The 14,601-nt window shown below is 34.6% G+C and overlaps 4 protein-coding genes across 4 annotated transcripts in view; 3 read left to right on the top strand and 1 right to left on the bottom strand.

The window, feature by feature from the left end:
• Positions 1-4,106: 4,106 nt before the first annotated feature.
• Positions 4,107-4,661, bottom strand: MELLADRAFT_107372 (uncharacterized protein; the record flags this gene model as incomplete). Its single annotated transcript, XM_007411135.1, has 4 exons — positions 4,107-4,247; positions 4,323-4,499; positions 4,576-4,613; positions 4,640-4,661. The coding sequence occupies 4 exons, from the start codon at positions 4,659-4,661 to the stop codon at positions 4,107-4,109; spliced, it is 378 nt and encodes a 125-aa protein (XP_007411197.1).
• Positions 4,662-5,352: 691 nt separating this feature from the next.
• On the top strand, positions 5,353-10,019 carry MELLADRAFT_107373 (uncharacterized protein; the record flags this gene model as incomplete). Its single annotated transcript, XM_007410975.1, has 16 exons — positions 5,353-5,427; positions 5,890-6,045; positions 6,130-6,410; positions 6,490-6,613; positions 6,690-7,253; positions 7,345-7,482; positions 7,580-7,667; positions 7,740-7,841; positions 7,906-8,246; positions 8,331-8,415; positions 8,498-8,565; positions 8,650-8,776; positions 8,851-9,291; positions 9,387-9,511; positions 9,634-9,727; positions 9,805-10,019. 16 exons carry the CDS (start codon positions 5,353-5,355, stop codon positions 10,017-10,019), a joined length of 3,024 nt encoding a protein of 1,007 aa, XP_007411037.1.
• A 927-nt stretch (positions 10,020-10,946) lies between these two features.
• Positions 10,947-12,395, top strand: MELLADRAFT_52769 (uncharacterized protein; the record flags this gene model as incomplete). The annotated part of the gene is made up of 7 exons (XM_007410976.1): positions 10,947-11,034; positions 11,106-11,301; positions 11,431-11,604; positions 11,686-11,803; positions 11,898-12,041; positions 12,131-12,241; positions 12,315-12,395. The coding sequence occupies 7 exons, from the start codon at positions 10,947-10,949 to the stop codon at positions 12,393-12,395; spliced, it is 912 nt and encodes a 303-aa protein (XP_007411038.1).
• Positions 12,396-12,806: 411 nt separating this feature from the next.
• The window catches only part of MELLADRAFT_107375 (uncharacterized protein), a gene marked incomplete at both ends in the record, with an annotated part of 4,077 nt that continues 2,282 nt past the window's right edge, over positions 12,807-14,601 (top strand). Inside the window, 4 exons of the mRNA XM_007410977.1 lie at positions 12,807-13,848; positions 13,926-14,104; positions 14,213-14,348; positions 14,524-14,574. Of these exons, the coding sequence (XP_007411039.1) occupies positions 12,807-13,848; positions 13,926-14,104; positions 14,213-14,348; positions 14,524-14,574 (1,408 nt within the window). The remainder of the gene's footprint in view (positions 13,849-13,925; positions 14,105-14,212; positions 14,349-14,523; positions 14,575-14,601) is intronic.

The following is a 14,601-nucleotide window of genomic DNA, read 5'->3' on the forward strand; positions in this document are numbered from 1 at the left end:
TCAAAGCCTTAGGTCGTTGGCCTTTTCTAGACCAAACGTGATTGTGTTGAACATCCTGCAATCGCAGGCCAGTTTCATCTTATTAAGAATGTATAAGAGCCATATGAATCAGTATGATGTCTTTGAGAAGAAAGAAGACAAAGAAAAACTCACCTAAAAACACCAAATACTTGGGTGGAATATATGTAACATTACTAGAGTATCTGGCCAGTGATTCAGCTGACTGGTTTGGATCCACTTTTGAGGCTTTATGAACTGTGAGAAAAAGGCGCTCTTTGAGGTCGTTGGCAATTGTTTTTTTACAAGCGATGAGATTGGTCTGATTGTACATGGCTTGTTGGATTTTGTCAAGAAACAGAGTTGGATTGTTATCAATCAGTTCAAGCATGAACTGATGATCCTCGTCCAAATACAAAGTTGGGCGGCCTCGTCATTGATAGGTTGCAGGTTTTTGGACAAAGGCGTGAGTATGGATGAACAGAGCATTCAATTGTAAGAATGATTTTTTTGAGATCACAGTAATGAGTTCCGTATTGATTGAATTGATGGACTGTCCGGATTGGAATTTGGTGAGTGCAATGACTTTGATTTGCGGACTATACTTTACAAACCCCATCGCAGATGAGAGTCAATGGGAAAGTGGTTTGATGGAGGATGGGTGTGAGTGGTGTGGGATGTGGTGGAAGGCGAGTCACTGGGGCAGTCTGACTCTGACGCGGCAGGCTGTGTAGCCTGACCCGTTTGAAGGCTATGCTTATAGATTGACCTGTATGTGAGTAAAAAAAAAAATGGATTGGCCAAGCTAATCTAGCTTGACTGTACATATGTACAACAGCTATTTTGTTATATGTTGGACATTGAGAAAAATGAAAAGGTTCAAATTTTGGTCTTTAACTGGATTCAAACACAGCAACCACTGTATTGTCTGGTTTTCAGTGGTGAATTTTGAAGTTTAATCTGCTTCAAGGTAGCAAGAACCTTTGTTATCTTTTCTCAATGTCCAACATATAACAAAATAGTAGTATGTGATAGGAACATGTTCAATAGGAGCATATGAGCTCTTTACAATTGATGTAATTGATTCTTTTTTCATGCCTGCCCCCCATTTTACAGAGCATATTATCCAAAATTTAATGCTTTATGCACCATGTCTGTATCTCTGTAGGATGTTGATGTGCACACACAGAGAGTTTCCAAAAAAATCTGCAAGAACTTTTCTCAAGTTCAGGCTTGCGGATCACCTTTATGCACACAACCTTTGCTGAAACTCAATTGCCTGAGTTTTAACACCCCACTTAATAAAGGCAAATCCTTAAGACCTCTTTTGAGGCTCTTGCAAGTTTCTATCAAAAGTCTTTTGTGTGTGCATTTCAATGTGTCACATGAATACAGACATGGTGATGCTTGTACTAGAACATTGGGGTGGTCCGCCACCCCAATCAGCTTTAGGTGTTGAGTCCCGCATCAATTTGCTTGATTATCAATTGTGTAATTAAAGACGTATACATTCCCAGTAAAAGCAACATGTATTTTATGACATGCAGAGCTCATTATCAAAAGTGACAATTGCCATTGCGGTTGTCCCTACCACAACACTCCAATTCATTGTTGTAAGTCTTTGGTATTGCAACATGAGGCTCTGTTCCCCACTTCAGATGCATATCTACATCACTTTTTATTGAGCTTCACAGTGGTACTTCTGTTGATCACAGTGCAGGTCTCTGTGTCTATATACAATGTAAAATAAAGGATTGACAAAACATCATTCAACATCCAGTGAAGTCTCTTCTAAGTTGACTAACAAAGCATCTGCTGCCTTGAATATACCATGTCATTCACGCAATAGACATTCTGAAAGTTGACCTGGTTTCAAGAAAACTCAGTTGAACCAGTTGCTTTTTCGTGGCAACTTTGTGTATCAAGTTGATATTTTTTGACAGCTCACAGCCAAAAAGTCAACTGATTGAACTAGGTTTTTTTGTAACTGGGTCAACTGTAAGAATGGATAATGATGATCAACTACAATAGCAGTACACAAAAATGAGCACCCAACCTAAAAACCCATGGACAAAACTCATGACAACCCAATTGTTCTTGGAGTTTTATGCATTGGTTTTCCACTTCCCCATTGGACCAAACCCAAAAAACACTTGGGTTGTCATGGGTTTTGTCCATTGGTTTTTAGGTTGGGTGTTCATGTTTGTGTACCGCTAATGATTTTATCTTGAATAATGAGGAGCCTGACCTATCTGATCAAGGAGTACATTATGACATATCTCCAATTGAGACACTCAATCTTGAAGATCACACCAGTATCTAAGTAGCGGGTAAGATTGTAATGAAAATCTTATCTCAGAAATTTAAATTCATTTGTATTTTAAATAACTCTCCTTTTCAATCTTGACACTATGCTCAAAGATACCAAAACATTTATACTACACAAAGTTGATTCTGGAACTTTTCCACAAAATTTCCAGAACATTTTTCAGAAAGCCAGAATGCTTCTGCACCCTGGGCAAAAGGGCATTTAAACATGTACTGTTTTTCACAAGTCCAGGGGTCCAGAACACAGTCAAATCTGTGTTCTCGGGCAGTTCTGGAAAATTTGTGGAAAAGTTCCAGAATCAACTTTGTGTAGGACAATTGTGATACAATATTTTCATTTTTTTTGGTGGAAGCTGTTCAGTTTTTGAATGTATGATGTATTGATATGAACAGGACAAGTAGATATCCAATTTCACATTTTTGTATATACTGTAACTTTAAATAACCCTTTGGCCCTTGAAAACAACTTGTAACCCTACCTTGTTTTATTGCAGGCTGTGAATGTTGCAATGATGCATCAACTCAGATAGAATCTTGTTGCAACCTTATCACAGATAATGGTTTGGTACAACCTACCTCTTCCTTGTACCAGCAAACAGTCACCCCATACTTCATGTAGAGACCCATGAATCTAACAGATAATTAACTTTAGATTATTGGATCTCCAAGAAAAGACTACAACTGAAACAAGTAGTATAGAAAACACACTATCAAAAATATCATTTGACAAATTGTATAGGATCAAAAGTTCAGTAAAGTCTTCAAATGATTTGTTTGATTCATCCAATAAAGATGTTCCTCAGACTGGTAATGAAACAAGTTATTTCACAGATTCCAAAATCTACATGCCGTCCAGCCATGAACAATATGTCCCACAAGATCTTTACTTTCAACCACAACTGAGGAACCTGTCATGCACCATAGTTGCATGGAGATAGGGATAATTTTAATAAAAGTTCTTTGATAAGTCACTTGAATTTAATGGAACATAAGGCATTTTTACAATGAAAGCTGATGATATTCCTACCCTACATCACAAAAACAAAACATAATATGACCAAAACCCTAGACTCCTTGAACCAAGAAATCTACAAGACTATTTCCTATGTGATTCTCATGAGATTCATATCTGTTTCCATGAACTTGCAACTGGTTTGGACTGAGTTGGGGAAAGTGTTGTCTAAAGCTACATTCTGTTTGGTGTTCATCATCATAGTCCTCATTTCTATGACTCAAAGTAGCCAGGATCAACGGAGGCTTTTATTGAAAAATGTTTTTTTTTCATTGATGCTTATCATTCTCAACAATCTTCTCAATACACAGAAAACCAATATATTTTCCAACAAATCAAAGAACCAAAGGGTTACTAAGCAGAAAAGCCTGGAAAAAGCCTCTTTGGATGAATGTAGTATAATGCACATATTGTTTTGCCCAAATCCTCTATTAAAAAAGTAATGTCATCTGATTATTGATTTTTGGTTTGCCACTTTTGATTGATTATCTTACCTACATGTTGGTTGTTTAGATTTTGATCAAGTTTCCATTCATTCTCTCCCAACCCAGCAGTCGGTGTAAGTTGTAGGTCCAAAATGAGTCGCAATCTTATGTATGTATTAAGCAATATGCTGCATATCAAGATTTATACACACATGATCCCAATCTTTTTGAAGTATAAATACAAAATATTCCAACTGATGATCCAACACAAATAAGTACCAATGCAATCCTTACTGTTGAATGTATACAAAAGAAACACAAGTTGATAATTTCTACTGCTTTGATTATAAAAATCCTCTATCTAATCCTTTTGTAAAATAATTAACAACGTTATCTTGGATCCTATACTGACAAACATGATCACTAGAAACAGTTACCGGTAGTTTCAAATCATCAAGTAAAGCTTGACCACGATAAACCGTAAGCTACCCCCCGGCACGAGCAAAAAAACGCATATCAGCTCAGTTATTGAAAAGATAGAAAAGGGGAAAAGGGCTTACTTCACCTGTGCCTTGTAATCCTAAGTTTCTGGTTTTGAGTATCACATGAGAATAAGTGATCAGATTATAAAATAGTAATTGGTCGGTTTGGTTTGCTTGGATCGAGTTGGGTTTCGTAGTTGGGTTTAGAAAATCAATTAGATCTGTATGAAGTACGATGACTAAAGCCAAAGAAACCTACAAAAAAAATCGAACTCCAAAAAAATCAACTCCAAAAAAAAAGCAGTTTCAAGAATAGCAGAAAGAGACTGACTTTTTCTTGTAATGATCGAAGTCGGTTCAAGAACCCATCTAATTCATGGTACGAAACACCTGACCAAAGCAGACTTGATAAATCATCAATAATTAAAAGAGGTGCAAGAGATGATGAACTGTGAGATGGGGTTATGGATTCTTCAATGGTTTGGAAAAGGGTTTGGAGTGGTTGGTTGAAGGGATGGGTTATGAATGTGATTGAACTGGATTTGATTTGGTGGGTTAGTTGGATTCCCTTTTTCGAAAAGAAAAAAAGAAAACCAATAAAACAGATGATTAGTATTTTTTGATCACTTTTTTGAATTAGTATTCTTTTTAGTGATTTTTTGTAGTATTTATTTTTGATTAGTGAAATTGAGATTTACTTGTTTTTGTAATAAACCATTCCAATGAGAAAATGAATTAGTAGTATTAATAAAGATGATTTTTCTATTTGATTTAGATTTGATTGAGTTAATGAGAATGTCTAATAAGATAAAAGTAGATGGTGAGTTAAGTTGATCTAAGATAAGTAATGAAGTCGAATTGGGTATTTGTTGAGTTCTGGTTGAGTTTGAGTCAGATGAAGATGAGAAGTTTAAGGGTAGACATGATGAATTCATGATTTGTAGTTGGTTTGACTACAAACCCAATCTCGGAAGAACGAGGTCGAGTAGTGATGGACTTTCTCAGAGGGACTATGAGAGACTATCCGACAGGGACCTTGTTAAGGTGAATCCGATCTGAAGTTTTAATTTTCAATTCTCAAAAGTTTCATCCAACTTTTTTATCAAACATGGATCAAGACCCATCAACCACCAATCAATTCGATCAAATCCCATTAGATCCAGATTTATTCAATCCAGATGTAGTAGGTCATTCATTCGTAGACTTATCAAACCAACCCCTTCCACAAGATCAACAAGAAGAAGAAGAAAACCCATCCAGTTTTTTACCATATCCTTCAACTTCTCAATTACTTCCATCTGAAGATTATTATCCTGCAGATGATCTATACGATAATGATGATTATGATAATGATGATTATGATGATCAAGATTGGGAAATCGATCAAGAAGAGGATCAGGATCAAGAAGATGAAGATTCAGAAGAAGATCATTCAGATCATTCAGAAATCTCAGTAAAGAAAACTAAAAAAAAGAAACCAAAAGCAAAACCTTCAAACCGAAAGAAAGTCATAAATTCATCAGATTTCTCTACAGAAGACGAAGACGAAGAAGACGAAGAAGATGAGGGAAACGAAGTAAGATCCACTCTTCATCAAAAAGTCAAAAATCAAAACTTACTTTTTTTCTTATGATGGTTTGATTAGAATGATCTTACACGTTTAATCGAAGCGATTCATACGACTAAACATCAAAAGGATGATGAAGCCAAAGGACTTTTGAGTAAAGAATGGGATCGTAGTATGGATCAAGAATTAAATGAATTACAAGAAGCCGAAAAGACCTTACGATCAGGTAAAAGGGTAAACCCCATCAATCCATCATCCCCGAAACCCAAAAAAATCATCCAAACTAATCTTGAATCTAACCCTAATTTTTTGTTCCAGAGAAGACATAAAATCCGAGGAGAACCCGAATTATCTACCGAAGTTTCAATCTTACTAGGAAAAGCCAATTTATGTTTCATTAATCAAGAGTATCAAGAAGCGATTCCATTATTTGAAGAAGCAGTACGAATCGAACCAATGTGTAAGATGGCATGGAACAACTTAGGAGCGATTTATCAAGACTTGAACGATTTTGAAAAATCTTGTCAGTTTAGAATGATTGGAGCTCATCTGACTGCTAAATCTGAACATTTATGGAAAGAGTTAGGTGCTGAATCTAGGTGTGAATGTTTCTTTATACTTTTGGTGATGTGGGAATCTGATGCTTGGGATTCGGATTGGGTTCTTTTCATTTCATAGACAACATGGACTTTTGTCTCAAGCTATTTATTGTTTTAGTGAAGCTATTAAAGTTGGGAAAGATGATGTAGAAGCAATGTGGGATCGTTCATACTTACTCTACGAAGTAGGTAGACCAAGGCAAGTGAGTATCTTACTTTAATCCTACCTTGAAGATCTTGATTAACGAATCTAAACTATTCCAATGAACCGAAACCAAGGCATTATTAGGTTACCTTTCGATCTTGAAACTTAACCCTTATAACCCTGATGTATTAAGAGAAATCGCACATCTTTGTGCAACGACCGATGAAAAAGAATTACCGCTGAAGTTGTTTAAAACCGCTTTTGAACATTACCAATCATCACTTCCGACTCCTTCACCTGATTTCTTACAAACCGGATTCGGTTTAGATCATCTAAGGATCCTGATCAGTTTATTAATGAAATCTTATCCATCTTCAATCCCACTTATTTTAGGACCCGATTCGAGTTCCAAACCCGAAGAAGAAAACCAACAATCTTATTACAGTTATGTGATTAGAATTATTAAATTGTCTACTAGGTGGTTACAGGGTAGATCGGATTCTGAAGGTCATGGTTATTTGAATTGGGAGAGTTTGGATGATGATCGAGAGTTTGATCTGGTTAGAGGAGCAAGAGATGATGTGGACTTATTGGAAGATTATAGGTTTGAAAATGCTCCGGTCTTTGGATTAGAACCGGAGTTTAGAACTTATTTAGGGATTTGTAGACTTAAGATTGGAGATGAAGAAGAAGCTAAAGTGAATCGAATTTGTTCTTTTTTCTTTCTACTATATTGGAAAAACTAATCTAATTCACTTTTTTTTCGGTTTCTTTTGGTTTTTTTTATAGGCTCATTTTGATCTTATTAAAGAACTTAGTATCCTAGAGTTTTCAGATTTGTTTTTAATGATTGGTGATACGTATTTTGATTCAGATATGTTTCATGAAGCATTAGAGTTTTATCAAGAATTAGTTGATAATGAATCAGTAAGAAGATTTCATTATGATTTTTTTTTTAAAAAAAAAATCCTTATCAATATGAAAACAAAATAATTAATCTTTTGATTGTTTTCTTTTACAAAAGACTAATAATCCATCAGTTTGGCATAAGATTGGACAGTGTTATAGGAAATCTGAAAATCTTGAAGAAGCTGCTGAATGTTATGAAGCAAGTATGTATTGATCTATATGTTTGTTATGTTCAGATTAACGAATTAAGATGATTTGTTTTGGATACAATGTAGTTGTGGAAACCGATCATATGGATCTGCTAGCTAAATCACAACTAGCCGAGATATATGAATTATGTGGAAGACTTGATGACGCATATAAGATGGTAGATGATAGTAAGCTTCTTTGAATAAATCTTATGAAATCCATTTTCAAGCTGATGGAATGTTTTTTTTAAAGTTATTGAGATTAGAAGAACAGCAAGGTCTCAAGGAATCGTTCTAGATCAAGACCCGATTTCTCAACCTAATCGATCTCAAAACCCATTATCTATTAAACCTAATCCGAATCCAAAGTATAAATCGATGGAAGAAAGAAGATTAGAAGAAGTTAACCGAACTGAACGGTATGTGATTAGTTTTAAAAGATTAGAAGAGATCGCATTGAAAGTCTCTTTAGTGGATGAGAATGATGGGGATGGGGATAGGGTTAAGGGTAGTTTGATGAATGAGTTTGTGAGGATTGCTAATCCGATGATTGAAGGCTTTAGACAAACTCCTGCTTTGTTTCCTTGTGAAATCGTCAGTTTTTTTTTTGGCTTGGATTGGTTTTTTTTTGGTTTTGGACAGAGGGTTATTGATTCTTGATGGTTTGGATTTTGGTAGACGAAAAAGTTTGTTGGGGTGAATGTTGCACCTAAGAAACCGAAGAAAGTGGATGCACATGGGAATCATGTCGGAGAAGAAACTCGTAGGTTTTTTTACTTTGATGGATGTTAAGAAAGATGAGTTGTGTTGATTTTGTTGAATTTGTGTGGGTTTATGCTTTATAGAAGCTGAAACTAGTCTTCAAGAGTTTAGAGGGATCCAATTCGAAGACTGGGTTCGAATCTTTGTACATGTAAGTGATTTTCAACTTATATATATATGAACAATGAATGTAGAATTGATTTGAATGTTTTGGTATTATCATGTTGGGAAAAAGTATTCATTTTTTTGTGTAAAAGTTCAAAGAGAAGATGAAGCATTTGAAGTGATTAAACATGTGATGTTAGCACCTGTTTTTAGACAATCTGCAAGTATGCAACAAGTTTTAAGATTAGCATATGCCGGTAAGTTTTGCAGGACTTGCAAAGACAAAAAAAGAAGGAGAACTTTGAATGACTGATGATCGAATTTGTTTTAGCAATATGTTATGCGAAAGGAGATTATGTAAAAGTGACTGATACGATTCGATGGATCAGTTTACGTTTGTTATATCATAACGAACCGATCCGATTGATCAATAGTTTATTAAACCAAGGCTTTCAACAAGCTTTAGCATTCGCTAATGGTAATCTACAGAAATGGTTCTTAAGACAAATCAAAATTATTGATCAACATGTTAAAAGGTTTAAATCAGATGGCCTTCAATCCGATGCGATCGGACTACGTCAACGACCTCAAATTAGAGGTAAAGGAGTTCAGTTTCATTTACCGGAAGAGGAAGGGTTTGAGGAAGAGGATGGGGATGAAGATGAATCGTATTGGAAACCTAGTAGGTTTAAACCTAGGAAATCTAATCCGGTTTATACGATCACTTTTTCTCAAATCTTGGCGGCTACTAGGAGTTTTCAATCTTCAATTAGTTGAGTTTTTGAAATCCTTGAACCCTCTACCCCCCCTTCCTTTCAAAAAAGAAATTCTTGTTAATGTGAATCTTTTTTTTTTGGTTACTTTTAGTTCATTATTTAAGAGTTTATGAAACTTATCCTGATGAACCTCTTTTGAACTTGTTACTCGGTTTAAGTTATTCTCAAAGAGCTATGCAAAGACAAACTGATAATCGACATCATCAAATCGTTCAAGTAAGTGAATTGATTTTTTGTAAATTTGAGTTGAGTTTTTTTTTCTTGAAAAAAAAAGTTGATCAAAATCTTTTTGTTGTTTGGTTTGAAATTGATTTTTTGCTTTGGGGGTGGTTGTTTAGGCAAGTGCTTTTATGAATAAGTATCGAAAGTTAAGGTCTTTGAAACATGGTCAAGAAGTAGAGTATAACTTTGGTAGGTTTTTTCATGGGATTGGTAAGTGAATTTTCCTTTGATTTCGTTTCTCAATCGAACTTGAAAATTTATGGGTTTTTCTTCTTCATTGTTTATAGGTTTAATCACTTTAGCTATTTCACATTATCAAAAAGTACTTTGTTTAGCTGATGATCAAGAAGACGAAGGGAATGAAGAAGAAGAAGGGAATGAAGGGAATGAAGAAGTAGAAGATTTTAAAAGTTTAGCTGCTTATAATCTTGTGTTGATTTATATGACTTCGGGGTCACCTGATTTAGCACATGAAATGATTTGTAAATATTTATCTGTTTAAAAATCATCATCCAATATATATATATATATGCAAAATGTCAAATATCCAATTATAAAAGTTTTAATTATTTATCATTTTTGTGTTTAGGTTTTTTTTGATCATGTAGTTTTTATTGGTTTTTTTTTAGGTTTTTTTCAAGTTTTGGGTTGTGGGTTCTTTTTTTTGGTTGTCATTGGAGTGCATAGGATAAATGGAAAAGAAGTGTGGTAGATTTTCAAGGAAAGCATCATAGAGGCTCTAGAAGTAAGTAGAACTGGTTGAGCTATACTATCAGCATTCAAGATCAGTCTGTTTTACTTGATAGGAATCAAAGACTTGATTTCAACTTGGTTTCTTGATGAGGATATTTAGGTTTTAAAATGGGTTTTAAATTGTTGTTTCAAAAACCACTTTAAAACAATTTGGTGATCGTTCCTTTGGTCACTTTCTTTTATGGGTTTTGCTTACTTCTTTATTTGTGCATGATGATAATGATTTATGTCTATAGAGAATTAATGTCTTCAAGAATCATTTAAACCAAACTTCAAGTTTCTTGATAAGATCGAATTAAAGTAATTTATGAGCAAAGTATGTACGTCATTGTCAACTGATCATATGTAGCAAGAATGGTTTCCTGGCTTGAAGTTGAGATGGATATTTGAGTAATATTATGGAGCCTGAGTTGATTTGAGACACATAGAGGGTTTGTGTTGGGCAGCTATTTTTGAGTTGATGAAGTACTGGTAAAGTCTGTTGTTTGAAACTGACCAGAACTGACCCCATAAGTTTTTCTGTATCTGTATGGTATGGTCCCAATTCGATTTGATTCAAATTTCAAAGTTGAAAATTTCAACTTCAACCTTTGGAATTTTCTTTCAAATTTGTTTTTCTTTGATTTCTATACATATATCCACATCTTCTTGAATTTAAAAAGATAAATCAAAGACAATGTCACCATCAACATCCTCAACCCCACTAAGTTCAGGAAAACAAAGAGATAGTGGAGTAGCAAGACTGTTAGGATCAGGTACTTCAGGTAAACCATCCTCTTCCTCACCAAAAATCAAGAAACCCGATCACAACATACTAATCATATTTGGTTGGAAGGAATCACTGAATTATTATTATTTCATCCGGTTGATACGTTGGCAAAAAGGATGATGTCAAATAAATCTAAATCGATGACATTTAATCAAATCGTTTTTAAAGAATTTGCGAATTCTGGGTCTTATCAAAAGTTTTTGTCACTTTTTCCTGGTCTTGGCTATGCTGCTGGGTATAAAATCTTACAAAGGATTTATAAGTTCAGTTCTTTTTTCCTTCAAAACTTTTCTTAACTTTCAACATCTTTTTTTTATGAAATTGATCGGATTTTAACTTTTTTTTTTTGGCTTTTGTTTGCTTTTTTTTGGTTTTTTTGGGGGTATTTTAGGTTTGGTGGTCAACCTTATTTCAAAGACTATTTAAACCAAAATCATAAACCAATCTTTATTAAACTCTTTGGAGAAAAAAATGGAAAAGCCATGATGGAAGCTACAGCCGGTTCGTTTACCGGAATTGGTGAAATCGTTTTATTACCCTTAGATGTATTGAAAATCAAACGACAGTCAGTCCTTTCACTCAAAATTATCTGATGGTGGTTTTCTTTTGAGATGGTTAGCTAATGATTTTTTGGGTGTTTGACTAGGACAAATCCAGATGCGTTTAGGTCAAGAGGTTTCTTAAAAATCGTGGCTGATGAAGGATTTGCGTTGTACAGAGGATGGGGATGGACAGCAGCCCGAAACGCACCAGGTTCATTCGCTGTAAATCTCCCAACACTTCTCCTTCTCCTTCCCCAAAAAAAAATCAAAAAAAAATCAGATTAGAGAATTGATTTTTGGGTTTTCTTTTTTTTAGTTGTTCGGTGGATCAGCATTTACAAAAGAATATTTGTTTAAATTACAAGATTATTCTTCGGCTAGTTGGTCACAAAACTTTGTTTGTTCGATTGCTGGAAGTGTTTCTTCTATTACGATTTCTCAACCATTAGATGTGATTAAGGTAAATTGAAGAAAAAAGATCAATTTCATTCCAAATTCTTGATGTTGATGTTTTGGGCTTTTTCTTTTTTGGGGCTTTTTCTTTTTTAGACTCGAGTTCAAAACCAAAATTTCGAATCTAAACAAGGAGGTATGATGGTAATTAAAGAAATCATGAAAAACGAAGGAATTGGTGCTTTCTTTAAAGGTTTAACACCTAAAGTAAGCTTTCCAATCAATCTCTTTTTTTTTTGGTGAAATCTTGAAAAGTCTGATTTTTGGTTTTTTTTTGTAGGTTTTGGTAGTTGGACCTAAGTTGATCTTTTCTTTTACTATGGCTCAAAGTTTGATTCCATTGTTTGGAAAATATGTTTGAGTTTTATAAAGTGGTTGAGGGTTTGAAAAAAGGGAAAAGATTGGAATTGGTTTGAAAGGCTTGGTTTTAAAGGAATGAGAATACATGTTTGATCGTTTTGGATAAAGAATTGAAGGGTTGGTTTTTGAGGGGTTATGAAATGCAACAAGATTGGTTTTTTTTGGTTTGTGGATCGTGGTAGGGTTGAGGTTGAGTTGATCGGTCTTCCAAAAGGGTATAAGAGATAATGAGTTTGCCAAGAATGCGCCAGTTTGAGTGAACTTGGTCGGATGAGAGATTTATGAAGTGAATTGAGATGAATGCGCATGACATCATCATTGATTAAATCGAAGAAGATATAAAGAAGTGTAGTACTGTTACTCGATTAGATCCATCCATCAACTCAAATCAAACCACATTCCAAGTAGAAAGATGAAAACACAATATCCAATGAAGACTATCTTGTTGTTGTTGTTGTTGATTAAGATTTCAATAAGTTATCAATCAATCTTTAAAATCAAATTACAACCAACTAACTCATCATCATCAAAGAACAGAATCCAATCCAACTCAACTGATTTAACAGTAGATGGTCAATCAATCCATATCAATCAAAACCAAATCAATCTCATCACTCATGATACTTCAATCCATCATCATCAACTTCAAAACTGTCCAAAGCATTATTTATTTTCAATCTCACCTTCTATACTTGATTCATCTTTAATCTTTCAAACTGATCATGATCCACTTGAATCATGGAAAGATGAATTAAATTCATACGTATCACAACTACAAGAAATCGAAACATCATTACAAACAACTACTACTGGTTCATCTACTGAACAAATCGTACTTCGATCTACTACTACGAATTCTAGACTGAATGAATGTCAAAGGTCTGGGACTCGTGTGTTTTTTTGTGTCAATCACACTGCTTTGGTTTTGGTACCGTACTTATCATTAAAAGAATTTACTGAAAGGTTACCGAATCATATGGAACTCTTGATCCATTTATACCCCAACAAAACCGATTTTTCAAATCCATACATCCGATCTAAAACATTAAAAAGGTCATCTGAAAAACTTTTGAATGAAGTGATTAAAATTCATTATAAACCAAAGATAGATAAACTAATCAGTTCATTAAACTTAAATGAGATACTTAAGTATACAAGAACGGTAGTAGGAATTGATGAGCCTTCGAAATGGATTACTAGACATACTTTTTCAGATGGGATCTTGTTGGCTTTAGATTGGTTGAAAGATAGGTTCGAATCGGGTGCTGTTGGGATGAGATGTGGGTTTGAGGAATATCAGCTTGGGTTTGCTCCTAATTTGGTTTGTAAAATCTTGGCTACCGATCAAAGGAATAGAGGGGATGGGAAGGAAAGAGTTGTGGTTAGTGCTCATTTGGATTCTAGGGGTGATTTTGGTAACGTTTTTGAACCTGGTACAGATGATAACGCATTTGGTAAAGCCACCATCTCCATTCATCTTCTCTATGAATGGATTCCATCTTAACTGTTTTTTTGGTTTGGGGCGTTTTAGGTTGTTCTGTTTTATTATCAATATCTAAATCGATTCAAGCTCATCAATTATCATTAAAAAAAGATTTATACTTTGTCGTCTTTTCGGGGACTCATCAAGGATCTTGGGGTTCATTGGGTTTATTGAACAGTTGGAAAGATCAATTGGATTTGGTGCTTTTGCATTTGGATCTTAGTATGGTTAGGATTCTTTTGACACATTTTCTTTTTCTTTGCTTTCCTTTTTGGATTCGGTTTGATTTGATTGACTAATTTGTTTGGTTTTTGGTTTTCTTGGGGGGGAATAAGATTGGTTATAGAGTTCCAGGTGAAAGTATGCAATTAGGTTTACCGATTGAAAATCGATTTAATCGAGTAGCAAATTGGTTTGTGGGAAATATTACAAACTTATATTTACCTGAACTTTTGATCGGTCCTACTCCTGGTATGCAAACCTTTTTTTTTCTTTCTTTGATTTTGGTTTGATTTGATCTAAACTTATTTGGTTTTGTTTTGCTCTGTTTTGCTCTGTTTTTGTCTATTTTGTCTGTCACGTCTGTTTAGTCCTTTTGTCCTTTTGGTTTTTGGGGGGTTTCTTTGGTTTTTTGGGGGTTTTCTAGTTAGAGATTTAGATTCTCAAAGATTTGAACGTCATGGAATTCTGTCTACAAGTTATTTGCAACCCATGCAGCTCAGGC

Source organism: Melampsora larici-populina (assembly GCF_000204055.1).
Source record: "Melampsora larici-populina 98AG31 unplaced genomic scaffold MELLAscaffold_23, whole genome shotgun sequence".
In the NCBI taxonomy this organism is placed as follows: domain Eukaryota; kingdom Fungi; phylum Basidiomycota; class Pucciniomycetes; order Pucciniales; family Melampsoraceae; genus Melampsora; species Melampsora laricis-populina.